Source organism: Oncorhynchus mykiss, chromosome 15, assembly GCF_013265735.2.
Source record: "Oncorhynchus mykiss isolate Arlee chromosome 15, USDA_OmykA_1.1, whole genome shotgun sequence".
NCBI classification, from domain to species: Eukaryota; Metazoa; Chordata; class Actinopteri; order Salmoniformes; family Salmonidae; genus Oncorhynchus; species Oncorhynchus mykiss.
Window position 1 is genome coordinate 54,327,580 of NC_048579.1, and position 23,536 is coordinate 54,351,115.

The 23,536-nt window shown below is 44.3% G+C and overlaps 1 protein-coding gene across 2 annotated transcripts in view; it reads right to left on the reverse strand.

The window, feature by feature from the left end:
- Positions 1–23,536, reverse strand: part of LOC110490750 (cadherin-like and PC-esterase domain-containing protein 1) — a 66,518-nt gene that overhangs the window by 22,572 nt on the left and 20,410 nt on the right. Inside the window, exons 6-15 of one of the 2 annotated variants that reach the window (XM_036944638.1) lie at positions 21,897–21,981; positions 21,592–21,748; positions 16,750–16,880; positions 16,585–16,660; positions 15,411–15,575; positions 15,166–15,270; positions 13,204–13,358; positions 11,877–11,947; positions 9,263–9,449; positions 8,387–8,558 (exon numbers count right to left, since the gene is read on the reverse strand). In XM_036944638.1, coding sequence (XP_036800533.1) covers positions 8,387–8,558; positions 9,263–9,449; positions 11,877–11,947; positions 13,204–13,358; positions 15,166–15,270; positions 15,411–15,575; positions 16,585–16,660; positions 16,750–16,880; positions 21,592–21,748; positions 21,897–21,981 — 1,304 coding nt within the window. The remainder of the gene's footprint in view (positions 1–8,386; positions 8,559–9,262; positions 9,450–11,876; positions 11,948–13,203; positions 13,359–15,165; positions 15,271–15,410; positions 15,576–16,584; positions 16,661–16,749; positions 16,881–21,591; positions 21,749–21,896; positions 21,982–23,536) is intronic. The other variant, XM_036944639.1, reaches the window with a different exon arrangement.

Below are 23,536 nucleotides of genomic sequence, written 5' to 3' on the forward strand. Positions count from 1 at the left end.
GCGTTCTGGCTCCTAGAGATGAATGTACTTTGGTGCGAAGAAGTGCAAATCAATCCCAGAACAACAGCAAAGGACCTTGTAACGATGCTGGAGGAAACAGGTACAAAAGTATCTATATCCGCAGTGAAACGAGTCCAATATCGACATAACCTGAAAGGCTGCTCAGCAAGGAAGAAGCCACTGCTCCAAAACCGCCATCAAAAAGCCAGACTACGGTTTGCAACTGCACATGGGGACAAAGATCGTAATTTTTGGAGAAATGTCCTCTGGTCCTATGAAACAAAAATAGAACTGTTTGACCATAATCGCCATCGTTATGTTTGGAGGAAAAAGGGGGATGCTTGCAAGCCGAAGAACACCATCTCAACCTTGAAGCACGGAGGTGGCAGCATCATGTTGTGGGGGTGCTTTGCTGCAGGAGGGACTGGTGCACTTCACAAAATAGATGGCATCATGAGGCAGAAAAATTATATATTGAAGCAACATCTCAAGACATCAGTCAGGAAAGCTTAAAGCTTGGTCGCAAATGGGTCTTCCAAATGGACAATGACCCCAAGCATACTTCCAAAGTTGTTTCAAAATGGCCTAAGGACAACAAAGTCAAGGTATTGGAGTGGCCATCACAAAGCCCTGACCTCAATCCTATAGAAAATGTGTGGGCAGAACTGAAAAAGCATGTGCGAGCAAGGAGGCCTACAAACCTGACTCAGTTACACCAGCCCTGTCAGGAGGAATGGGCCAAAATTCACCCAACTTATTGTAGGAAGCTTGTGGAAGGCTACCTGACACGTTTGACCCAAGTTAAACAATTTAAAGGCAATGCTATCAGATACTAATTGAGTGTACAGTGCCTTGCGAAAGTATTCGGCCCCCTTGAACTTTGCGACCTTTTGACACATTTCAGGCTTCAAACATAAAGATATAAAACTGTATTTTTTTGTGAAGAATCAACAACAAGTGGGACACAATCATGAAGTGGAACGACATTTATTGGATATTTCAAACTTTTTTAACAAATCAAAAACTGAAAAATTGGGCGTGCAAAATTATTCAGCCCCCTTAAGTTAATACTTTGTAGCGCCACCTTTTGCTGCGATTACAGCTGTAAGTCGCTTGGCGTATGTCTCTATCAGTTTTGCACATCGAGAGACTGACATTTTTTCCCATTCCTCCTTGCAAAACAGCTCGAGCTCAGTGAGGTTGGATGGAGAGCATTTGTGAACAGCAGTTTTCAGTTCTTTCCACAGATTCTCGATTGGATTCAGGTCTGGACTTTGAATGTGATGAAAGAAATTCACATTCTTAAAATAAAGTGGTGATCCTAACTGACCTAAGACAGGGAATATTTACTAGGATTAAATGTCAGGAATTGTGAAAAGTTGAAATGTATTGAAAAATGAAAGTTTAAATGTATTTGGCTAAGGTGTATGTAAACGTCCGACTTCAACTGTATTTATTTACCATTTACCACTATTAAGATAACAATTAATACATTTAAAACCACTGGAAAGGAAGTGTTGCTCGCAACTTGGGGTAACCAAGTATCCAAATCCACAATTAGACTCAAGTTTGCTAAACGGCATTGACACTTGGATTGGAACCAGGTGCTATGGTCAGATGAGAGGACAATAGAGGTCTTTAGCCACAGAAACCAATGGTAATGCATATGCAGAAAATAGCCTCATACCTACTGTAAAGTATGGTGGTGGATCGTTGATGTTATGGGGATATTTTGCTTCACTGGTCTTGGGGCATCTGTTAAGCATTATGAACTCTACCAAGTACCAGGACATTTTTGCAAAAAACCTGGTTGCCTCTGCCAGAAGGCTGAAACTTGGCCGTAAGTGGATCTTCAAAGAAAATCCACAAAGAAAGGATTAATTGACCACAAACTCAACAATTTGCAATAGTCATCTCAGTGTCCGGACTTGAACCCCATTGAAAGTCTGTGGCTTGAATTGACGAGTGCAGTCTATAAGCACAGACCGAAGAATATCAAGGGTCCAAGACGAATGGTCCAAGCTCCCTCCCAATGTGTTTCATAAACGTTTTAGAAAAAGTCTCAGTGCCGTTATCCTCACAAGGGGAGGGTGAATAAAGCATTGAAAACAGGGGTGCCAATCATTTTAATACCTTCCTTTTTAGAAGAAAAAAAGATTCCTTGCAAAAAAATTATCTCTGAGTAATACTATAAAATAATTGTATTATTACTAAAAAATAATACTATAAAATATTAATCCCAAATGTTTTTGAGCATTCAATATAGCTTTTATATATGGTATTAGACATAGTATTATTTGTTGATCTTTATCAATGGCGCCAATAATTTCGGAGATGACTGTAATATCCACATCAGATATGATAATAAGCGTCATTGTAATGAATGTCATATTTTTTTACTTTGCATAAAGAGAATCACAACTACCATCCTATCAGCCAGGAGGGGTTACTCTCAGATATGCTAGAGGCTGATTTGGGACTGGGTGTATGGGCAAATTATTTTTTTTTTCTCTCTCTCTCTCTCTCTCTCTCTCTCTCTCTCTCTCTCTCTCTCGCTCTCTCTCTCTCTCTCTCGCTCTCTCTCTCTCTCTCTCTCTCCACACACACACACACACACACACACACACACACACACACACACACACACAACCCTGTGACCCCAACCCATCATACGCCTACACCCAGCAGTATCACCTTGCACTGAGATGAAAGGAGAACGAAGGGTATGTGTCTATTCCTCCGCAATGACCTTGTTCCCAAGACGAGTAAAACACCTGTAACCTTTACCCCCACCCCCCACTGAAGGGGTTACCAGCTGTGTGGGTGTGCTTATGTGTTTAAGTGAGTGTATCAGCTGTGGTGGGGTATGATCAATGAGTTAGAATGAGGTACAGTGGACAATGTAGAGCGGTTCACACAGTGTGTTTGCCCAGACCCAGACACCTTGTAGTAACCCTGAGGGAGCATGGGGAGGACAACCGTAGCAACACTCCCAACACCAAGGACACAAAGCTGGAATACCAGCCACACACACACAATTACAAAGGGACAAATTCTATCCTATATATAATCCAGTGTGTGGATGTGCATGTGTCCACGAGAGAGAGAGAGAGAGAGAGAAAGAAGGAGAAAGAAAGAAAGAAAGAAAGAAAGAAAGGAGAGAGAAAGGAGAGAGAAATAAAGGAGAGAGAAAGAAGAGAGAAAGAAAGAAAGGAGAGAGAAAGAAAGAAAGAAAGAAAGGTGAGAGAAAGGAGAGAGAAAGAAGAGAGAAAGAAAGAAAGGAGAGAAAGAAAGAAAGAAAGGAGAGAGAAAGAAATAAAGAAAGAAAGGAAAGAGAAAGGAGAGAGAAATAAGAGAGAAAGAAAGAAAGGAGAGAAAGAAAGAAAGAAAGGAGAGAGAAAGAAAGAAAGAAAGGAGAGAGAAAGGAGAGAGAAATAAGAGAGAAAGAAAGAAAGGAGAGAAAGAAAGAAAGAAAGAAAGAAAGGAGAGAGAAAGAAGAGAGAAAGAAAGAAAGAAAGGAGAGAAAGAAAGAAAGAAAGAAAGGAGAGAGAAAGAAGAGAGAGAAAGAAAGGAGAGAAAGAAAGAAAGAAAGAAAGAAAGAAAGAAAGAAAGAAAGGAGAGAGAAAGAAAGAAAGAAATAAAGAAAGGAGAGAAAGAAAGAAAGAAAGAAAGAAAGAAAGAAAGAAAGAAAGGAGAGAGAAAGAAAGAAAGAAAGAAAGGAGAGAGAAAGGAGAGAGAAAGAAAGAAAGGAGAGAGAAAGGAGAGAGAAAGAAAGAAAGAAAGAAAGAAAGAGAAAGAAAGAAAGAAAGAAAGGAGAGAGAAGAAGAGAAAAAAAGTGAGGGCTTCAGATGTTTACCAACACTCATGGGGAATTCGTGACAGTTAGACACATAATTAACATTAATCTCACAGGCCTACAGAAAATAGCACCAGGAAATTATTGGTGGCTGTGCTGTGTGAACAATTTGTCAAGGATTCAGTATGTTTCTCCTCTTTTCTCTCGTTCGCTTCTGATCAAAAACAGGACGACGTGTTCTATGGGAGAGGATGGTTTATGCCTGCTGGGATGTGAGGACTGGTCGGTGACCACAATAACAATTTGGGAGGCAGTCAGCTCTTCCCAATGGACCATAATAACCACAGCCCTCACACTACCAGCAGGGGAGAACCATCAGGAGCTGTTATGAGCTGTGTGTGTGTATTTATATAGTATGTGTGTGTCCATATGAGGCTCAGAAGTGGTTGCCCGTGTGTGTAAGTATGTATGCATGTTTGAAGCATCATAGGGGAGAGTGGGGTAAATTGAGCCAAAGGGGTAAATTAAGCAACCCTTGTTTCTAGGAAACCATACACAAAATTATTAATTTCACCAAATATTTAGGAAGAGGTCATCATTTCATGGAGTCTGAAGGGAAAAACCACATGGAAAAAGAGGTAAGCAAGTTAGGTAAAAAAAAAAAAAAAAACATTTTCACCAAATCAAAATAATTTATCATGTTAGAAGTTCCATGATGCTTTTATTTAAGCCAAAGTAGATCATTTTAAGATTGCTCTAAACATCAGTTTGGGTCTCTATAAGCTTCAATATGAGGTCCTAAACCTAGCATGAAAGTGCATCCTTGTATCTGTGTGGGCTAATATAGTCCAAATGTTTGCCTTAGGGTAAGTTGAGCCAATGGCCATGGGGTCAGTTCAGCCAATGGTCGAGCCAATGGCCATGGGGTCAGTTGAGCCAATGGTTGAGCCAATGGCCATGGAGTCAGTTGAGCCAATGGTCGAGCCAATGGCCATGGGGTCAGTTGAGCCAATGGTTGAGCCAATGGCCATGGGGTCAGTTGAGCCAATGGCCATGGGGTCAGTTGAGCCAATGGTCGAGCCAATGGCCATGGAGTCAGTTGAGCCAATGGTCGAGCCAATGGCCATGGGGTCAGTTGAGCCAATGGTCGAGCCAATGGCCATGGGGTCAGTTGAGCCAATGGTCGAGCCAATGGCCATGGGGTCAGTTGAGCCAATGGTCGAGCCAATGGCCATGGGGTCAGTTGAGCCAATGGCCATGGGGTCAGTTGAGCCAATGGTCGAGCCAATGGCCATGGGGTCAGTTGAGCCAATGGTCGAGCCAATGGCCATGGGGTCAGTTGAGCCAATGGTTGAGCCAATGGTCGAGCCAATGGCCATGGAGTCAGTTGAGCCAATGGTTGAGCCAATGGCCATGGAGTCAGTTGAGCCAATGGTTGAGCCAATGGTCGAGCCAATGGCCATGGGGTCAGTTGAGCCAATGGTCGAGCCAATGGCCATGGAGTCAGTTGAGCCAATGGTCGAGCCAATGACCATGGGGTCAGTTGAGCCAATGGTCGAGCCAATGGCCATGGGGTCAGTTGAGCCAATGGTCGAGCCAATGGCCATGGGGTCAGTTGAGCCAATGGTCGAGCCAATGGCCATGGGGTCAGTTGAGCCAATGGTTGAGCCAATGGTCGAGCCAATGGCCATGGAGTCAGTTGAGCCAATGGTTGAGCCAATGGCCATGGAGTCAGTTGAGCCAATGGTCGAGCCAATGGCCATGGAGTCAGTTGAGCCAATGGTTGAGCCAATGGCCATGGAGTCAGTTGAGCCAATGGTCGAGCCAATGGCCATGGAGTCAGTTGAGCCAATGGTTGAGCCAATGGCCATGGAGTCAGTTGAGCCAATGGTTGAGCCAATGGCCATGGGGTCAGTTGAGCCAATGGTCGAGCCAATGGCCATGGAGTCAGTTGAGCCAATGGTTGAGCCAATGGCCATGGAGTCAGTTGAGCCAATGGTTGAGCCAATGGCCATGGGGTCAGTTGAGCCAATGGTTGAGCCAATGGCCATGGGGTCAGTTGAGCCAATGGTCGAGCCAATGGCCATGGGGTCAGTTGAGCCAATGGCCATGGGGTCAGTTGAGCCAATGGCCATGGAGTCAGTTGAACCAATGGTCGAGCCAATGGCCATGGGGTCAGTTGAGCCAATGGTCGAGCCAATGGCCATGGAGTCAGTTGAGCCAATGGCCATGGGGTCAGTTGAGCCAATGGTCGAGCCAATGGCCATGGGGTCAGTTGAGCCAATGGTCGAGCCAATGGCCATGGGGTCAGTTGAGCCAATGGTCGAGCCAATGGCCATGGGGTCAGTTGAGCCAATGGTCGAGCCAATGGCCATGGGGTCAGTTGAGCCAATGGTCGAGCCAATGGCCATAGGGTCAGTTGAGCCAATGGTCGAGCCAATGGCCATGGGGTCAGTTGAGCCAATGGTCGAGCCAATGGCCATGGGGTCAGTTGAGCCAATGGTCGAGCCAATGGCCATGGAGTCAGTTGAGCCAATGGTCGAGCCAATGGCCATGGAGTCAGTTGAGCCAATGGTCGAGCCAATGGCCATGGGGTCAGTTGAGCCAGTGGTCGAGCCAATGGCCATGGGGTCAGTTGAGCCAATGGTCGAGCCAATGGCCATGGGGTCAGTTGAGCCAATGGTCGAGCCAATGGCCATGGGGTCAGTTGAGCCAATGGTCGAGCCAATGGCCATGGAGTCAGTTGAGCCAATGGTCGAGCCAATGGCCATGGAGTCAGTTGAGCCAATGGTCGAGCCAATGGCCATGGGGTCAGTTGAGCCAATGGTTGAGCCAATGGCCATGGGGTCAGTTGAGCCAATGGTTGAGCCAATGGCCATGGAGTCAGTTGAGCCAATGGTCGAGCCAATGGCCATGGAGTCAGTTGAGCCAATGGTCGAGCCAATGGCCATGGGGTCAGTTGAGCCAATGGTTGAGCCAATGGCCATGGGGTCAGTTGAGCCAATGGTCGAGCCAATGGCCATGGGTTCAGTTGAGCCAATGGTCGAGCCAATGGCCATGGAGTCAGTTGAGCCAATGGCAAGTAGAGCACATTTCCGTATTTTCTTGTAATGGAAGGCATCATCACTGGGATATGAGGTAACGTGTTTTTTAGGTGCGTTGAAAGATGGTTATAATTATTAAAGGACTAAATGTTTGTGATTCAGTACAGTGATTTGTAGGAGGTTTAATTTACCCTGCCCCGCGGCTCAAGTACCCCATCAATTGTATCAAGAGACCACTTTTTGTGGACAAGGTATGTTTTCAAAATTGTAATGTTAACATGAATTCTTTTATATTTCCAGGGATACACAACATCCTAAAATCTATGTAGATTGTCATTGTTAGAAATAATACCATATTTCTGTTGACGGAGTGATGCTGAATGTAAATAATTGAATTATCTTACCCCACTGTCTCCTACTGTTTCTATCACTATAATGTCCTCAAATCTGAAATCTCTAGAAATGCTCCTCCTCTTAACGGCTCATATCCCTGCATTGATTGGTCAGCTAAGGGTCCGCTCCATCAACCCTGCCCCGCCCCGGGACATCGCCCCATCGCCACCCTCATACCCAAGATGCATCGGGGGATAGGGAGGGAGGTTTGGAGAAGAGTGTGTGTGAGTGTGAATGTGTGTGTGTGTGTGGGGGGGGTGTCAGGTGAGGGGGAGACAGAGCGTCCTGGACCACATCCCAAACCAAACTCTTACTGGGGTGTGAAAGCTCAAATATAGCCCCTGCCACAGGAACTCATGTGAACATCAGACCCTCTCAATCCCTTTACGGCTCCCGCCGACCCCGCTCCTCCACATTCCAATGGGTAATCTGGAAAATACCGGCTTGGAAATATCAACCAACATTATCTCGACACGGCTGCTGCTCCACTGCCTCCCAACGCCATTCGCGGCCATAACCGACACGAAACTTTACACAGACCAGCCACGAAAGCTCCCTCGGGCGAAACCCAACCGTCGACATGACAAATGCTGTAGAAACGAAGGAACCGCACTGTTCCTTCTCCACCGAATGAATTGATTCTCCTTTGTTTACATGCTATGAAACTTGTGTTGGATGCCAGACCAACATTGTTCATAAAAGGAAACACTTCACATGCTCTGGGAATTGAAACCATGCCTCTGTAAAAGTCAATAGTGCCTCTCATTTGAATATGGTACGGGATAATAGGGAAATTGTATTTTGTGTTCCTCTGACGTGGTCCTCCAGTAAAGTCAGTGAACCCCAGACAGGAAGTCACTCTTGGTTAACTTGATGGGGAACGTGAAGCCCCACTAACCTTACATTTTTACCTTGTTTTACTCATAATGGAGAAGAAAAGAAAACACATTTTAGAGTGTTGATCTAAGATCAGTTCCCCCCTATCCATATACAGTTATTCATTATAATCTAAAACTAAACACTGATCCTCTATCAGCACTCCTATTCTGAGACTTTGTGAATACGGGCCCAGGTCTCTGACAGTGCTTGTCCATCTGTGAGTGCATGGTAGTGAGTTACAAGCGTGTAGAAACACCCTGCCCGCACCACGTACCTGCACGAAGCCACACATCACATGCTCCCCAAACATGGGCAGGCTAGGCCGACTCTCGCGGTACATGTGTAGAGTGTATATTGTCATGACGACGGGCTCTGTGGCGGCCGACTCGTCCGTCACTAGGATGTTGATTATGCTGTTGCCCAGGCCGACCGGGTAGTTAGCCGTTCTGTGGAAAAACAGAAGCAGAGCTTCTCAGAAACAATGTCCAGAGAGGTCCAGGGAGACGAAACACACATAAGTACAAGCACACACACAGAGCGTAGAGATGAAAACACACACACAGGATGGTGAGAGAGAGGACAGGGGGCTGAGGGAGATTATAGAATCATTCCTAAATGTCACGTTTAGCGCTATGTGTGTGGCCGTCTTACGTGTGTGTGTGTGTGTGTGTGTGTGGGTGTGTGTGTGTGTGCTTCTGTCCGTCAGAGGTCAATCCTCTGACCCCAGTGCTACTGAGTCTAATGGGTGCTAATCAGGGATTGGCTGCCGAGATCAAAGCTGCAGACATAAGAAACAGAGTTCTACAATCACACAGAGTAGAACTCAGAATGACATGGAAACATCCCCTGACCAAAACACTGGACTGAAAACACACATACCCAGAATTCAGATGCTATAACTAACTTACTATATTATATTATATTATATATTATATATATATTATATATACTATATACTATATTATAGACCTTAAGACTGGGCTGGTGTAAGCAATATAGGACAAGATCCATTTAACCTATGAAAGGGCTTGTTGGAGATCTAACTATATGACTGCTAACACCTTCCATCTCACTGAATGTGACCCAGGATACATTTGAAAGCCCAGCTTGTGACTCACAGGGTGAAAGGTCATGGCTGGGAGGGTCTCACCTAGGTCCTCTGTGCTCGTCCAGGTGTATGTGACAGGCTGGGCTGATGGGCTCAGGGCGGAGGCGTAGGGTCACCACGTCAAAGGGGACCTCAGCACGGTAGTCCTTCACCCAGGGACTGAAGGGGGGGCTGAGGGTCAGAGGGAGGTCTGTGTACAGTTGTCTGAGGTGGGGGTCCACACACCGCTCTGATACACACCACAGGGAGAGAGAGAGAGAACGGATTATGCACAGATAAAAAGGCTTGCACACGTCACACCGTACGCGGATCTAGCGTTCATCTGCCGGATCGTTCAGCGCGCTGTGTTTTAGGGACCACCCTCTGTATTTTTCATGCGACTGTACATGCAAAATTGGTGCGCACTCTAAATTACGTTCAGAGGTGTTAAGTACTCTCGGCCAGCAAACGCCATTGCTATGTCTGAGCCCAAAGATATTCAGGATACTGTTCACATTTATCCACCAGAAGGAGCATCAAAGAACAAAGATGGTTATTTAAAACACGCATGCTCAGTGTGTGTGTGTGTACGTGTTTATTAAAGTTAAAGACATTCACACCAACACACACACACACACACAATTATGTAATGGGAGGGTAAAATGTTAATACACATAGAGGAATGTTAATAACAAGGTCCACACGTGTTGAGCACAAGCCCAGAGAATGCTCGCTTTCTGTGGAGGCAATTGACTCTGGTGTGTGCCAACCTCAAGCAGTTTGCAGATTCAGGGGGCACAGTAGGGCCACATACCCACCCTACCAGCCCAAATTATTATTTTACCTTGGACACTGCAGCAGGACACTGCAGCAGAAGCGAGCTCATTCTCTGCTCTGTGGTTTGCGTGAGGCTACATCAAGTTTCCCAGGGAAGCTGTGAAGCCAGGGTGAAGCTGTGAACCCAGCTGTAGCCAATTGCATGATTGTGTTTAAAGAGTCTGTTATTACAGAATGTGAAACAATGTTGTGTATGTTAACTATTGCTAACTATTGCATGATTGTGTTCATGAGTTGTATGCTTACTGCTTTTCATTAAATCATGTATGGCTAAGAATATTGTTATGGCCTGAAATACATGTTGATCATATGGGCAGAATATTGTAGCCTAGGCCTATATGAATTCGTTAATATGGGTATATAAAGTGTGGTGTTTTGAAAGCGCCTCAGCTACAGCATTTGTTTGTCTGAAATGGTACAGTATGGCTTTTTAAATTCCGCCACGAAAACTGTCAATCATATTGTCTCGAGCTCCATGGCAAGCAGCCTGCCTCTCTGCTGACTGCGCGCAGACCACTCACTCCTAAAAAGTACTTTGGAGTTCGTTAAATACAGTGACTCTTAGTGGAAAGAAAACACATCTACCCTACCATTATTCTACCATACCAAGCAAAAAGGCAGTAACTGCTCATTTGGTCGAAAATTAGTTAATGTCATTTTTTCTACATGAAATACATGCTTAATTATGTGGACAAGTATACTGCCTCTATCGTATTGCGTTTGGGAGAAAATGAGGGTCATATTAGGAGCAACTGCATAAAGTTACTGTGAAACCATGGTAAATAAAAGCATTTTTTCTCAGTTCCACGATATGCTAGGTAGGGCAGTATTGTTGTCAGGGAAACACTACCGAACATTCTATGCCCCAGGAACATTTTACTGTCTGAAAAGGTACAGATGCTTCTGATGCGGCACTGTTTTTTTATATTGTCTGAAAGGTTATAAATTGTCGCGATCGACCCGTTACTGCCTCTATCGTATTGTGTCATATGTATGAAAATGGTTCGGTTAACTTGGAGATAATGCCGTCAGTGAGGGTTATGCGATATCGGCATTCGAAAGCATCGTATTCGATGCACTTCCAGAAGGACTTATTTGCGGTCTGTCGTTCCAGTTTGTTGGTGTAGCTTTCATGCGCCCGGATATTTTTTCCACGTACAGAGGATAACTTCAGGTTCCCTTGCCTGTTCTGCTCCTCTGATAATATGAATACTGAGGGTAGCAGTGAAATATTATTTTAAGAAGGATATTTTGATTATTAGCATAAGAAAGACTTGCAATTCGATTGCTGGACTGTCATAGCTATCCATCCAATCTTTTTTTAATTGAAATGTCGGCCTTTTACGAGATCAATTTTTTCTGCATTAAATGTTTTATTTTCATAACTGAACAAAATGAGTTATGCTATAACCTATAGATAACATTCTGCTCATATGAACACATTTATTTTAGGCCATATAAAGAAAAGCTATGCATGATGTAATGGCAAGGATCAAACAGAAACATTGTTTCACATTCTTTAATAAAAGACTCAAACAGAAATAGGCTATATAGCTGGCCTAACAGTTTCCCTGACAAATAGGCCTATAAGGAAACTAGATGTATATTGACAACGTTGAGTGAGCGAGAGGGTCTGTGCTCGGTGTTGTACCTTCCACAAACAGTTTTGCTCTGCAAAAAGACACGTACGCCTCCCAGTGTGGAGCTCTGGTGAACTCAGAGCGTCACATTTCAAACCATTGAGATATACAGCATTCTAATTCCAATCCATTTCTCTGTATCCCGTTGGTGAGGTGCTCCAGAGCCAGCCAATTAGCCGACACCTTGAGCACCGCCTCACCTCTGTCTCCAGGGAGGTCCTGGGAGCCTGAGTGTTGGTCCCACCCGGTCTGTGTCTCTGCCTTGTTGGTCCTATGGGAAACATGGAAGTCATTATTCAGAAAAGAAATGTCCCATTGGAACAGGGATTAATGGGAACATCCACTCAGTCATTCTGAGGACTTTCCTTGCAATAAAAAAAAACAAGAGTGGTGACAGACTTTAAGCCCTCTAATAAAAGTATTTCAAGCACATTCACAGTCTCACACGAACCAACTGCACAAATATGGATATAGTAAAAACACACATATGGTGATCAAACACACACACACACACACACACACACACACACACACACACACACACACACACACACACACACACACACACACACACACACACACACACACACACACACACTTTCCTGGCCAGCGTCAACATTCCAATTGGTTCCCTTTTGGCCTATATGAGGTCCAGAGGGGATTATCAACACTTGTTATAACCCTCACCCAATCAAAGTAAACTATACTGGCTGTTCTCCAGACACTCCCTCCTTTTTCTCTAGCCTGATAAACTCTCCCTTTTCTTCTTCTCTAGGCCGTCATTGTAAATAAGAATTTGTTCTTAAACTGACTTGCCTAGTTAAATAAAGGTTAAATAAAAATATGTATCCTCCACCCCTGTTTCCTCCATTTCCCACATCCAGCACCCTGTTCCCCCTTCCAGTCCTCTTCCAAACCCTTCCATCACCAACCCCTCCTCTACCCCTTACCATCCCCATTCCTCTACTACCTCCCATTCTTTCTTCCCATCATCCTCATAATTTCGCCTGGTTCCCTGCCCGTGAGCGTGCTACATGCTCCTAGCTCCGTGCTCAGCACCAGAAGTCCACCCAGCCCGAGGGCAGAGGGAGGCTGTGTTCTGAGTTCCAGCAGCCCAGCTCCGTGCCACAGCCATGGGAAGGATGGGAGGCCGGATGGGGCCTGCCAGTGGAGCCAGCACCCAGCCAAGCAGGGATTTAACCTAATTATGTTCCAGTCTGAGAGGAATGGGCATGAAGCTCCTCTCTCCTGCTACAGCCAGACTAACATACATGTGCCAGGGGCTAGTGAAGGGATTCTTAGGGGAGGTTGGGGAACGAAAAACATCCTTAAATTCAGCCAAGCTTTATTCCCCCAGCCCAGTCATTTGTCTGGTCAATTGTTTGGTCTATCATTTCCAAATATACGGAGAGTAAGACAACACCAAGGGGGAAGAGCAAGGTAACAGAACCTCATGTGAACTGATTGATGTGTGTGTGTGTGTGTGTGTGTGTGTGTGTGTGTGTGTGTGTGCACGCTTGTGCCCACCTGTAAGTCTGGTTCCTCTGCTCTGTATAATGAGAACAGATTCTGTCCAACAATGCTGAGAAATGTCGCCCACTCCCAGACTCCTCTGCTCTAGGGAACGATCGAAACAGAAAGTCTTGGATAGGAGAGCGCTCTGGAGAAGCTGCAGGATAAAGCTGGATATAGACTGGTTTTCAGTTACTGGGAATACAGAAAATCTAAATAACATGATTACAATCTGGAACCACTGTACCTGTTCTGTAGCATTGACTACGTTATGCTTTACAATTCATCTGGTTATATTCTATACAGTGCATTCGGAAAGTACTCAGACCCCTGCCCCTTTTCCACATTTTATTACGTTACAGCCTTATTCCAAAATGGATTAAATCAATGTTTCCCCTCATCAATCTACACACAATACCTCATAATGACAAAGCGAAAACAGGTTTTTAGAAATGTTTGCAAATGTATTACAAATAATAAAAATGAGAAACCTTATTTACATAAGTTTTTAGACCCTTTGCTATGAGACTCAAAATTGAGCTCATGTGCATCCTGTTTCCCATTGATCATCCTTGAGATGTTTCTACAACTTGATTGGAGTCCACCTGTGGCAAATTCAATTGATTGGACATGATTTGGAAAGGCACACACAGATGTCTATGTAAGGTCCCACAGTTCCCAGTGCATATCAGAGCAAAAACCAAGCCATGAAGTCGAAGGAATTGTCTGCAGAGTTCCGAGACAGGATTGTGTCGAGGCACAGATCTGGGGAAGGGTACCAAAACATGTCTGCATCGTGGAAGGTCTTCAAGAACAGAGTGGCCTACACCATTCTTTAATGGAATAAGTTTTGAACCACCAATACTCTTCCTAGAGCTGGACACCTGGCTAAACTGAGCAATCAGGGGAGAAGGGCCTTGGTTAGGGAGGTGACCAAGAACCCGATGGTCACTCTGACAGAACTCTGGAGTTCCTCTGTGGAGATGGGAGAACCTTCCAGAAGGACAACCATCTCTTCAGCACTCCACCAATCAGGCCTTTTTGGTAGTGGCCAGACGAAAGCAACACCTCAGTAAAAGGCACATGACATCCCACTTGGAGATTGCCAAAAGGCACCTATAGGACTCTCGAACCATGAGAAATAAGATTCTCTGGTCTAATGAAACCAAGATTGAACTCTTTGGCCTGAATGACAAGCGTTACATCTGGAGGAAACAAGACACAGCTCATCACCTGGCCAATACCATCCCTACAGTGAAGCATGCTGGTGGCAGCATCATGCTGTGGGGATGTTTTTCAGCGGCAGGGACTGGGAGACTCGTCAGGATCGAGGGAAAGATGAACAAAGCAAAGTACAGAGAGATCCTTGATCAAAAAACCGGCTCCAGAGCGCTCAGGACCTCAGACTGTGGCGAAGGTTACCTTCCAACAGGACAATGACCCTAAGCACACAGCCAAGACAACGCAGGACTGGCTTTGGGACAAGTCTCTGACTGTCATTTGATTGGCCCAGCCAGAGCACGGACTTGAACCCGATCAAACATCTCTGGAAAGATCAGAAAATAGCTGTGTAGCGACGCTCCCCATCCAACCTGCCAGAGTGTGAGAGGATCTGCAGAGAAGAATGGGAGAAACTCACCAAATACAGGTGTGCTAAGATTGTAGCGTCATACCCAAGAAGACTCGAGGCTGTAATCGCTGCCAAAGGTGCTTCAACAAAGTACTGAGTAAAGGGTCTGAATACTTATGTAAATGTGATATTTCAGTTTTAAATGTTTAATACATTTGCACAAATTTCTAAAAACCTGTTTTTGCTTTGTCATTATGGGGTATTGTGTGTAGATTGATGAGGGGAAAAAAACTATTTTTATCCATTTGCGAATAAGGCTGTAACATAACAAAATGTGGAAAAAGTGAAGGGGTCTGAATACTTTCCGAATGCACTGTAACAGAGAGTAATGTGGAATCGAGGTTTACCAGTTCAAATGGCCCTGGTGTCCTCAGCTGACGGAGGAACTGGAGGAGGAGGAGAGTCTGGTGTTCTGGCAGACAGAGACCATATGGCCCCCCACAGCCACCAAACTGACCAGAAACACACAAAACAAATTGTGAAGGTTAATGGAATTATTATGTTAATTATGGTAATTATGTTTAAAGGAGTCCATCGTCATTGCCCTCATAGTATTGAGTGCTTTATTAAGTCAAACACGGTTGTTTAGTACCCTCTGTCCATCGTCTGTCTCGGTGTGTGAAGGGCTCTTCCGTCGGGCCTGTCCACTGTGTGCTGGGAGCAGGAAGAGAAGAGCATCTTCCAGGATGAACTCTTTTGTGATCTGTCCGTCAAACCCTGGGTCCCTCAGCCCATCAAAGTGCAGGTCAGTCTCAGCCTTTCAGACAGGGATTAAGGGAAACATTTAGCAATGGCTTTCATTAAAGGGACTGCACTGAGAGTAAGCACGTTCTGCCACCTAGTGGATAAATGAGTTATTAAGGGAAATATTTAGCAATGGCTTTCATTAAGGGACTGCACTGAGAGTAAGCACGTTCTGCCACCTAGTGGATATATGAGTTATCTTAATACCTTTGGAAACGTATGAATGGGTGCCAACACAATGACCCGCTCCATTCCCTCCACCCTGACTCACACTTAGAGGTCTGAACGTATTGGAGAGGTGTAAGCAATGAGGGGAATTCAAGGAAGGAGTTGGTCACATTGAACTGAGACATGTCGGTCTTCCTAAGATGAGTACATGGAACAGGCTATACAGCCTACAGAAGGAAACATCATCATGTTTATTAGTGGCTCGGGTTATAGGCATGGAGCCAATGGACACCATGTTTGGAATCTGGAAAAGGGGGAAGGAATCTTTGGGTCAAACCAATTAAAATACTTCAAGGGAGGCCCTTTAAGTGTAATGGCTTTTATCACTGTGACTAGTTGTATCACGCAGTAGAATATTTCACTTCACTGGAACAAAGGAGCCTAACCCAAACCATGAAAAGCAGCCCCAGTCCATTATTCCTCCTCCACCAAACTTTACAGTTGGCACTATGCAATGGGGCATGTAGCGTTCTCCTGGCATCCGCCAAAACCAGATTTGTTCGTTGGACTGCCAGATGGTAAAGCTCTTCAGTAAGGCCATTATACTGTCAAAGTTTGTCTATGGAGATTGCATGGCTGTGTGCTCAACCTGTCAGCAACGGGTGTGGCTGAAATAGCCGAATCCACTCATTTGAAGGGGTGTCCATGTACCTTTTTATATATAGTTTATGTTGCTGTCTTTGAATGTTGCTAGTATCACAGTCTTATGGCGCCACCTCGTGACTACTCTAAAAAACATCAGTAGAGACCGGCTACAGTAGCAATGTGCCGACCCAGCAATAACCCCCTCTTACCTTCACAATGACAGGTAGAAGGGAACCACTGAACTGAAGAGTAAATGTCATCAGCTGGAAACACAGGAGACACCAGCTACAGGAGAAACAGTCACATAGACTAGTGACAATTCAGAATGATGCACAGAGATGAACAGTTGTGAGGTTGATCCAAGGCTGGCTAACCTGTGCCGAGAGTTAGGCTCCTCATTGGTCAATGCTGCCGCCCTCAACACCTGACCTATGACCTCCTTCACATGGTCCAATGCCTCATGGGACGCAACAGGACCCAGCTGCTGGAGAAGAAAGGGCTTGAGCTGAGAGAGAGAGATGAAGAGAAGGAGAAAGCAAGGGTGAAAAAAATAAAGACAGAAAGAGCGAGAAAAAGAGAAAAAGCGATAGAGAAAGAGAGAGGGTGGATAAAGAAGATAGAAAAGTTTTGTCAGTGTTAAAAAAGTCTGAAGAAGTTCAAGTCTGTACCCAGCAGAGTTGGATAGAGTGCAACTTAATTGTAACACCTCAATATCAATCAAGGCAATAACTGATTTGCGCTCGTATGGAGAGATTCCATGTAAATGTAATATTTAAAAGGGATTGATCACTTGCTACGCAATGCTGCGGAAAAATAAACACTTAATACTCTGTTCCAAAAGGTGGCGGTAATAGTCCACATTCACTAATCCACAACCCCAGCTATGATATGACAGAAGAAAAAGTCAACAACTCTCACTCTCAGTCCCATCACACATTACATCTCATGGAGCTAATCAGGTTAGATTACATTTCATCTGACAGAGACAGATTTCATTTGAGATAATGCCAATAGGGTGCCAGTGAGTGACGGATGGACAGGGTTGGGAATCAGGCATTACTGTGCTCAAATCCGAAGCATGTGGTGTGGTTGGCTAGTCCACAATAACACATGCACTGGCATACACGCACGCACGAACAAACACACACACGGAACAATATTAACAGGGCCTTTTAACTTCTTATGGCTGCAGGGGCAGTATTGAGTAGCTTGGATGAAAGGTGCCCAGAGGTGCCCAGAGTAAACGGCCTGCTCCTCAGTTCCAGTTGCTAATATATGCATTTTATTATTAGTATTGGATAGAAAACACTCTGACGTTTCTAAAACTGTTTGAATGATGTCTGTGAGTATAACAAAACTCATATGGCAGGCAAAAACCTGAGAAGAAATCCAAACAGGAAGTGGGAAATCTGAGGTTGGTCGATTTTCAACCCAGATTGATTCTATACTTACTTTGACAAGTTTGGATTTGTGTACTAAACACCCTAACAAAAGTAGCTACTACAATGGACATTATCGAACAAATCAAGCATTTGTTGTGGAACTGCGATTCCTGGGAGTGCATTCTGATGAAGATCATCAAAGGTAAGGAAATATTTATAATGTTATTTCTGATTTATGTTGACTCCAACAGAAATCATGGTTTGCTTTTTCCGTAAAGTTTTTTTGAAATCTGACACAGCGGTTGCATTAAGGAGAGGTATATCTATATTTCCATGTCTAACAATTGTATTTTCATCGACATTTATAATGAGTATTTCTGTAAATTGATGTGGCTCTCTGCAATATCACCGGATGTTTTTGGAACTAGTGAACGTAACGTGCCAATGTATACTGAGATTCTTTTATATAAATATGAACTTTATCAAACAAAACATACATGTATTGTGTAACATCAAGTCCTATGAATGTCATCTGATGTAGATCATCAAAGGTTAGTGATTCATTTGATCTCTATTTGTGCTTTTTGTGACTCCTCTCTTTGACTGGCCACCAGAGACTCTGGGTTCGAGCCTGTCCTGGGAGGCCCATGGGGCGGCGCACAATTGGCCCAGCGTTGTCCGGGTTAGGGAGGGTTTGACTGGCAGGGATATCCTTGTCTCATCGCGCACTAGCAACTCCTGTGGCGGGCCGGGCGCAGTGCACGCTGACCAGGTGTATGGTGTTTCCTCCAACACATTGGTGCGGCTGACATCCGGGTTGGATGTTCATTGTGTCAAGAAGCAGTTTGCTTGTGTTTCGGAACATGGCTCTCAACCTTCACCTCTCCCGAGTCCGTACGGGAGTTGCAGTGATGAGACAAGACTGTAACTACCAACCATGAAATTGAGGAGAGAAAAAAAATTGTCAATAGTTGATTGGTATAACAGAGTGGAAAGTTGGGTTATTGGAAAGGAACACTTTACTGTGTTTCTGGCAGTAGTTTACAACTAAAGAAGCACAAAAACAACATTAGTTGTTAGAATGTAACTTTAAGAAATAACTGGAGAAAATAAATATCAAAAACATTATGTCATTATACTTGGTCTGTTTGCAGCACAATTGAAAGCCCTAAGCTCATTTAGGAGCAATAGCCAGCCTCACCACATGGAGAAAATACGCAGCGCAAACATTCTGGAGAAACAAGCGTTTTCTAAGAGGCATAGCTCAGTGTATAGCTACTATGTTTAATGTAGGTCCAGCTTTATCAAGAACTCAGGGCTATTAAATAAAATAGGTTATATAGACACTACCGTTCAAAAGTTTAGGGTCACTTCGAAATGTCCTTGTTTTTGAAAGAAGAAACCACATTTTTGGAAGAAGTATAGGAAGAAGTATAGAGGTTCTGAGCATATAAACTATGTCTAAGATTCTGGTTGCTGGATCTGACTGGAAACAAACCTGCAAACTCTTTGCTCCATGTACAGGAGAACTGACTGCAGTGTCGTTGGGTGACCACCTGGCATTGGTCATTGTGATATACACTACCATTCAAAACTTTGGGGTCACTTGCTGGCCCTCTAGGCAGAGTTGCAAATTAAAAGCCATATCTCAGACTGGCCAATAAAACTAAAAGATTAAGATGGGCAAAAGAACACAGACACAGAGGAACTCTGCCTAGAAGGCCGGCGTCCCGGAGTCGCCTCTTCACTGTGACGTTGAGACTGGTGTTTTGCGGGTACTATTTAAGGAAGCTGCTAGTTGAGAACTTGTGAGGCGTCTGTTTCTCAAACTAGACACTCTAATGTACTTCTCCTCTTGCTCAGTTGTGCACTGAGCCTCCCACTCCTCTTTCTATTCTGGTTAGAGCCAGTTTGCGCTGTTCTGTGAAGGGAGTAGCACACAGCATTATACGAGATCTTCAGTTTCTTGGCAATTTCTCACATGGAATACTCTTCATTTCTCAGAACAAGAATAGACTGACGAGTTCCAGAAAGTGCTTTGTTTGTGGCCATTTTGAGCCTGTAATCGAACCCACAAATGCTGATGTTCCAGATATTCAACTAGTCTAAAGAATGCCAGTTGTATTGCTTCTTTAATCAGAACAACAGTTTTCAGTTGTGCTAACATAATTGCAAAATGATCAATTAGCCTTTTAAAATGATAAACTTGGATTAGCTAACACAACGTGACATTGGAACACAGGAGTGATGGTAGCTGATAATGGGCCTCTGTACGCCTATGTAGATATTCTATTAAAAATCAGCCGTTTCCAGCTACAATAGTCATTTGCAACATTAACAATGTCTACACTGTATTTCTAATCATTTTGATGTTATTTTAATGGACAAAAAAAACGTGTTTTTCTTTCAAAAACAAGGACATTTCTAAGTGACTCCAAACTTTTGTATATGTATATAGTACCAGTCAAAAGTCTGGACACACCAACTCATTCAATGGTTTTTCTTTATTTGTACTATTTTCTACATTGTAGAATAACAGTGAAGACATCAAAACTATGAAATAACCCATATGGAATCATGTAGCAACCAAAAAAGTGATAAACCAATTCATCAAAGTAGCCACCCTTTGCCTTGATGACAGCTTTGCACACTCTTGGCATTCTCTCAACCAGCTTCATGAGGAATGCTTTATCCAACAGTCTTGAAGGAGTTCCCACATATGCTGAGCACTTGTTGGCTGCTTTTCCTTCATTTGGCGGTCCAAACAATCTTCAATTGGGTTAAGGTTTGGTGATTGTGGAGGCCAGGTCATCTGATGCAGCACTCCATCACTCTCCTTGGTCAAATAGCCCTTACACAGCCTGGAGGTGTGTTTGGGTCATTGTCTTGTTGAAAAACAAATTATATTCCCACTAAGTGCAAACCATATGGGATGGCATATCACTGCAGAATGCTGTGGTAGCCATGCTGGTTAAGTGTGCCTTGAATTCTAAATAAATCACATACAGTGTCACCAGCAAAGCACCCTCACACCATCCCCGCACCATCACACCTCCTTCTCCATGCTTCACGGTGGGAGCCACACATGCGGAGATCATCCTTTTACCTACTCTGCGTCTCACAAAGACATGGCGGTTTGAACAAAAAATCTAAAATTTGGACTCATCACCCCAATGGACAGATTTCTACTGGTCTAATGTCCACTGATCGTGTTTCTTGGCCCAAGCAAGTCTCTTCTTATTATTGTTATCGTTTAGTAGTGGTTAATTTGCACTGTCGTGGACTGTCGTTTCTCTTTGCTTATTTGAGCTGTTCATGCCATAATATGGACTTGTTTTTTTACCAAATGTTTTACAAAATTTACCAATTTATTACCACCCTTACCTTGTCACAACACAACTGATTGTCTCAAACACATTAAGAAGGACAGAAATTCCATAAATGAACTTTTAATAAGGCACACCTGTTAATTGAGATGCATTCCAGGTGACTACCTCATGAAGCTGGTTGAGAGTATGCCAAGAGTGTACCAAGCTGTCATCAAGGCAAAAGGTGGCTACTTTGAAGAATCTCAAATTAAAAATATATTTAGATTTGTTAACACTTTTTCAGTTACTACTGTAAATGATTCCATATGTTTTATTTCATAGTTTTGATGTCTTCACTATTATTCTAGTAGTAAAAACAAATGAGTAGGTGTGTCCAAACTTTTGACTGGTACTGTATATATATATATATATATATATATATATATATATATATATCACTGAATATAAGAAATCTATGACCCCAGATACCTGGTGAACAGATTAGATTGAATAGGGTCCTCAGTACCTGTGTGGTGCGGCTGTCCGTGTCTTCGCTTGTCCTGACCAGGCCCGTGTGATGAAGAAAGGTTGTGAGCGGCGTTACCGAGGTGACCAGGACATAAACTGTCACCGTGGCAACGAGGCCAGGGCTCACCAAATGAAGTGTGGGAATAGCTGGGTTCCTAAGGGAAGAGAAAACAACAACAACGATAACATTAGGTAAGAAAATCAAACCCATTTATTTCAACGAGCGAATAGAGACACTTGAACATAATTGAGCTGTAAGTTTCGACTAAGGTAAACGTGTTGTTACTGGCAGAGTTGACTGACCAATCACCCTGTGCCACATCACGAACATACCCCAGCTTGGTGTGGGCCGATCCACAGGCAGATGGATTTATGTGTAATGCCAGCCCTGAAACAAAACAGAGAAACACAGAGAAACACATACACAAGTGATGACATTAATTAATCTGTAACTAGTGATGACAGAGACGGTTGAATTTATCATCTATCCCATACGGTCACAAGGGGTTGACATCAGGGCCATTCTCCGAGGTGGAGTAAAGCCGTTTGCATCCCTTGTGCTGGTTATGAGTTATGAAATAGCAGAGCAGCTGTGTGTGTGTGTCCTTGCCTAATAAGTGTCAACCCCTATACATGCTTCACTTTGTATATCAACAGCCCACTGGGCACAGACAATTCAACGTCGAATCCATGTTGGTTCAACGTAATTTCATTTGAATGACCTGGAAACAACGTTGATTCAACCAGTGTGTGCCCAGTGGGAGGGAGTGAGAGTGTGTTGTCATTCTTTGGCACTGTACTGCTAATGAATTTCTCCACTGGTGGAGAGAGGGTGTGTGCTCTAAGGCCCAAATCACTATCAGTCCTGGGCTGGATCCCAACTCCTCTCCCATCCCCCGGAGTCAAATCACTGGCCAGAGAAGGATGAACAAAGCACTCAAATTCAAATCAGCTCTACTGGTAATCCACATCCCTCACATACGATATCTGAATCACAATCTAACGTTCAATATTTCAGAGTTCTAATGGAGCTAGACTAAATCTGAAAGACGGAGGAAATCAAACCTCACAACACTGTATTCCCTGAAACCACACAAAACCCTGAATTAGGCCCAAACCAGGAAACAGACCCCCCTGCCCCTCCTCTCCTCCTGTAACTGGAACATGGCAATGATTGTTGGTTGTGTCTATGTCAGTCAGATTCACTCTGCCTTTTCTAAGATAAATGATGTTCTCAAACAAAGGGTGGGTCCTGGTCGAAGGAAGAGGGGTGGGCAGAGACCTGGGTCCTGGTCTAAGGAAGAGGGGTGGGCAGAGACCTGGGTCCTGGTCTAAGGAAGAGGGGTGGGCAGAGACCTGGGTCCTGGTCTAAGGAAGAGGGGTGGGCAGAGACCTTGGTCCTGGTTTAAGGAAGAGGGGTGGGCAGAGACCTGGGTCCTGGTCTAAGGAAGAGGGGTGGGCAGAGTCTTGGGTCCTGGTCTAAGGAAGAGGGGTGGGCAGAGACCTGGGTCCTGGTCTAAGGAAGAGGGGGAGGGGCAGAGACCTGGGTCCTGGTCTAAGGAAGAGGGGTGGGCAGAGACCTGGGTCCTGGTCTAAGGAAGGGGGGTGGGGCAGTCAAAAGGACCTGAAGAGGGGCTGTGGGGGGGGGGGGGGGTTTGCAGAACTTCAAGGTGAAAGGGGGCAATTGAGGAGGAGACACTAGCCTTCAACCGGGACTGCACCAATGTCAACATTTCTGTTGGAGACGAGCCAAAAAGGAAGGACAATATTGTTCTAGAAGTGGGAGACAATGTGTTCTGTACAAGGCAAGAACCCTCTAAACAAAGAGTAAAGAGGTAGATGAGAACACACAGAGGACCCTCAGTTACTATTTAAGTCAAGCCCATTGGTTGTCATTATCTTCCATCTGAGATATAATGAAGATAAGTGCCCTTGATGCCAAC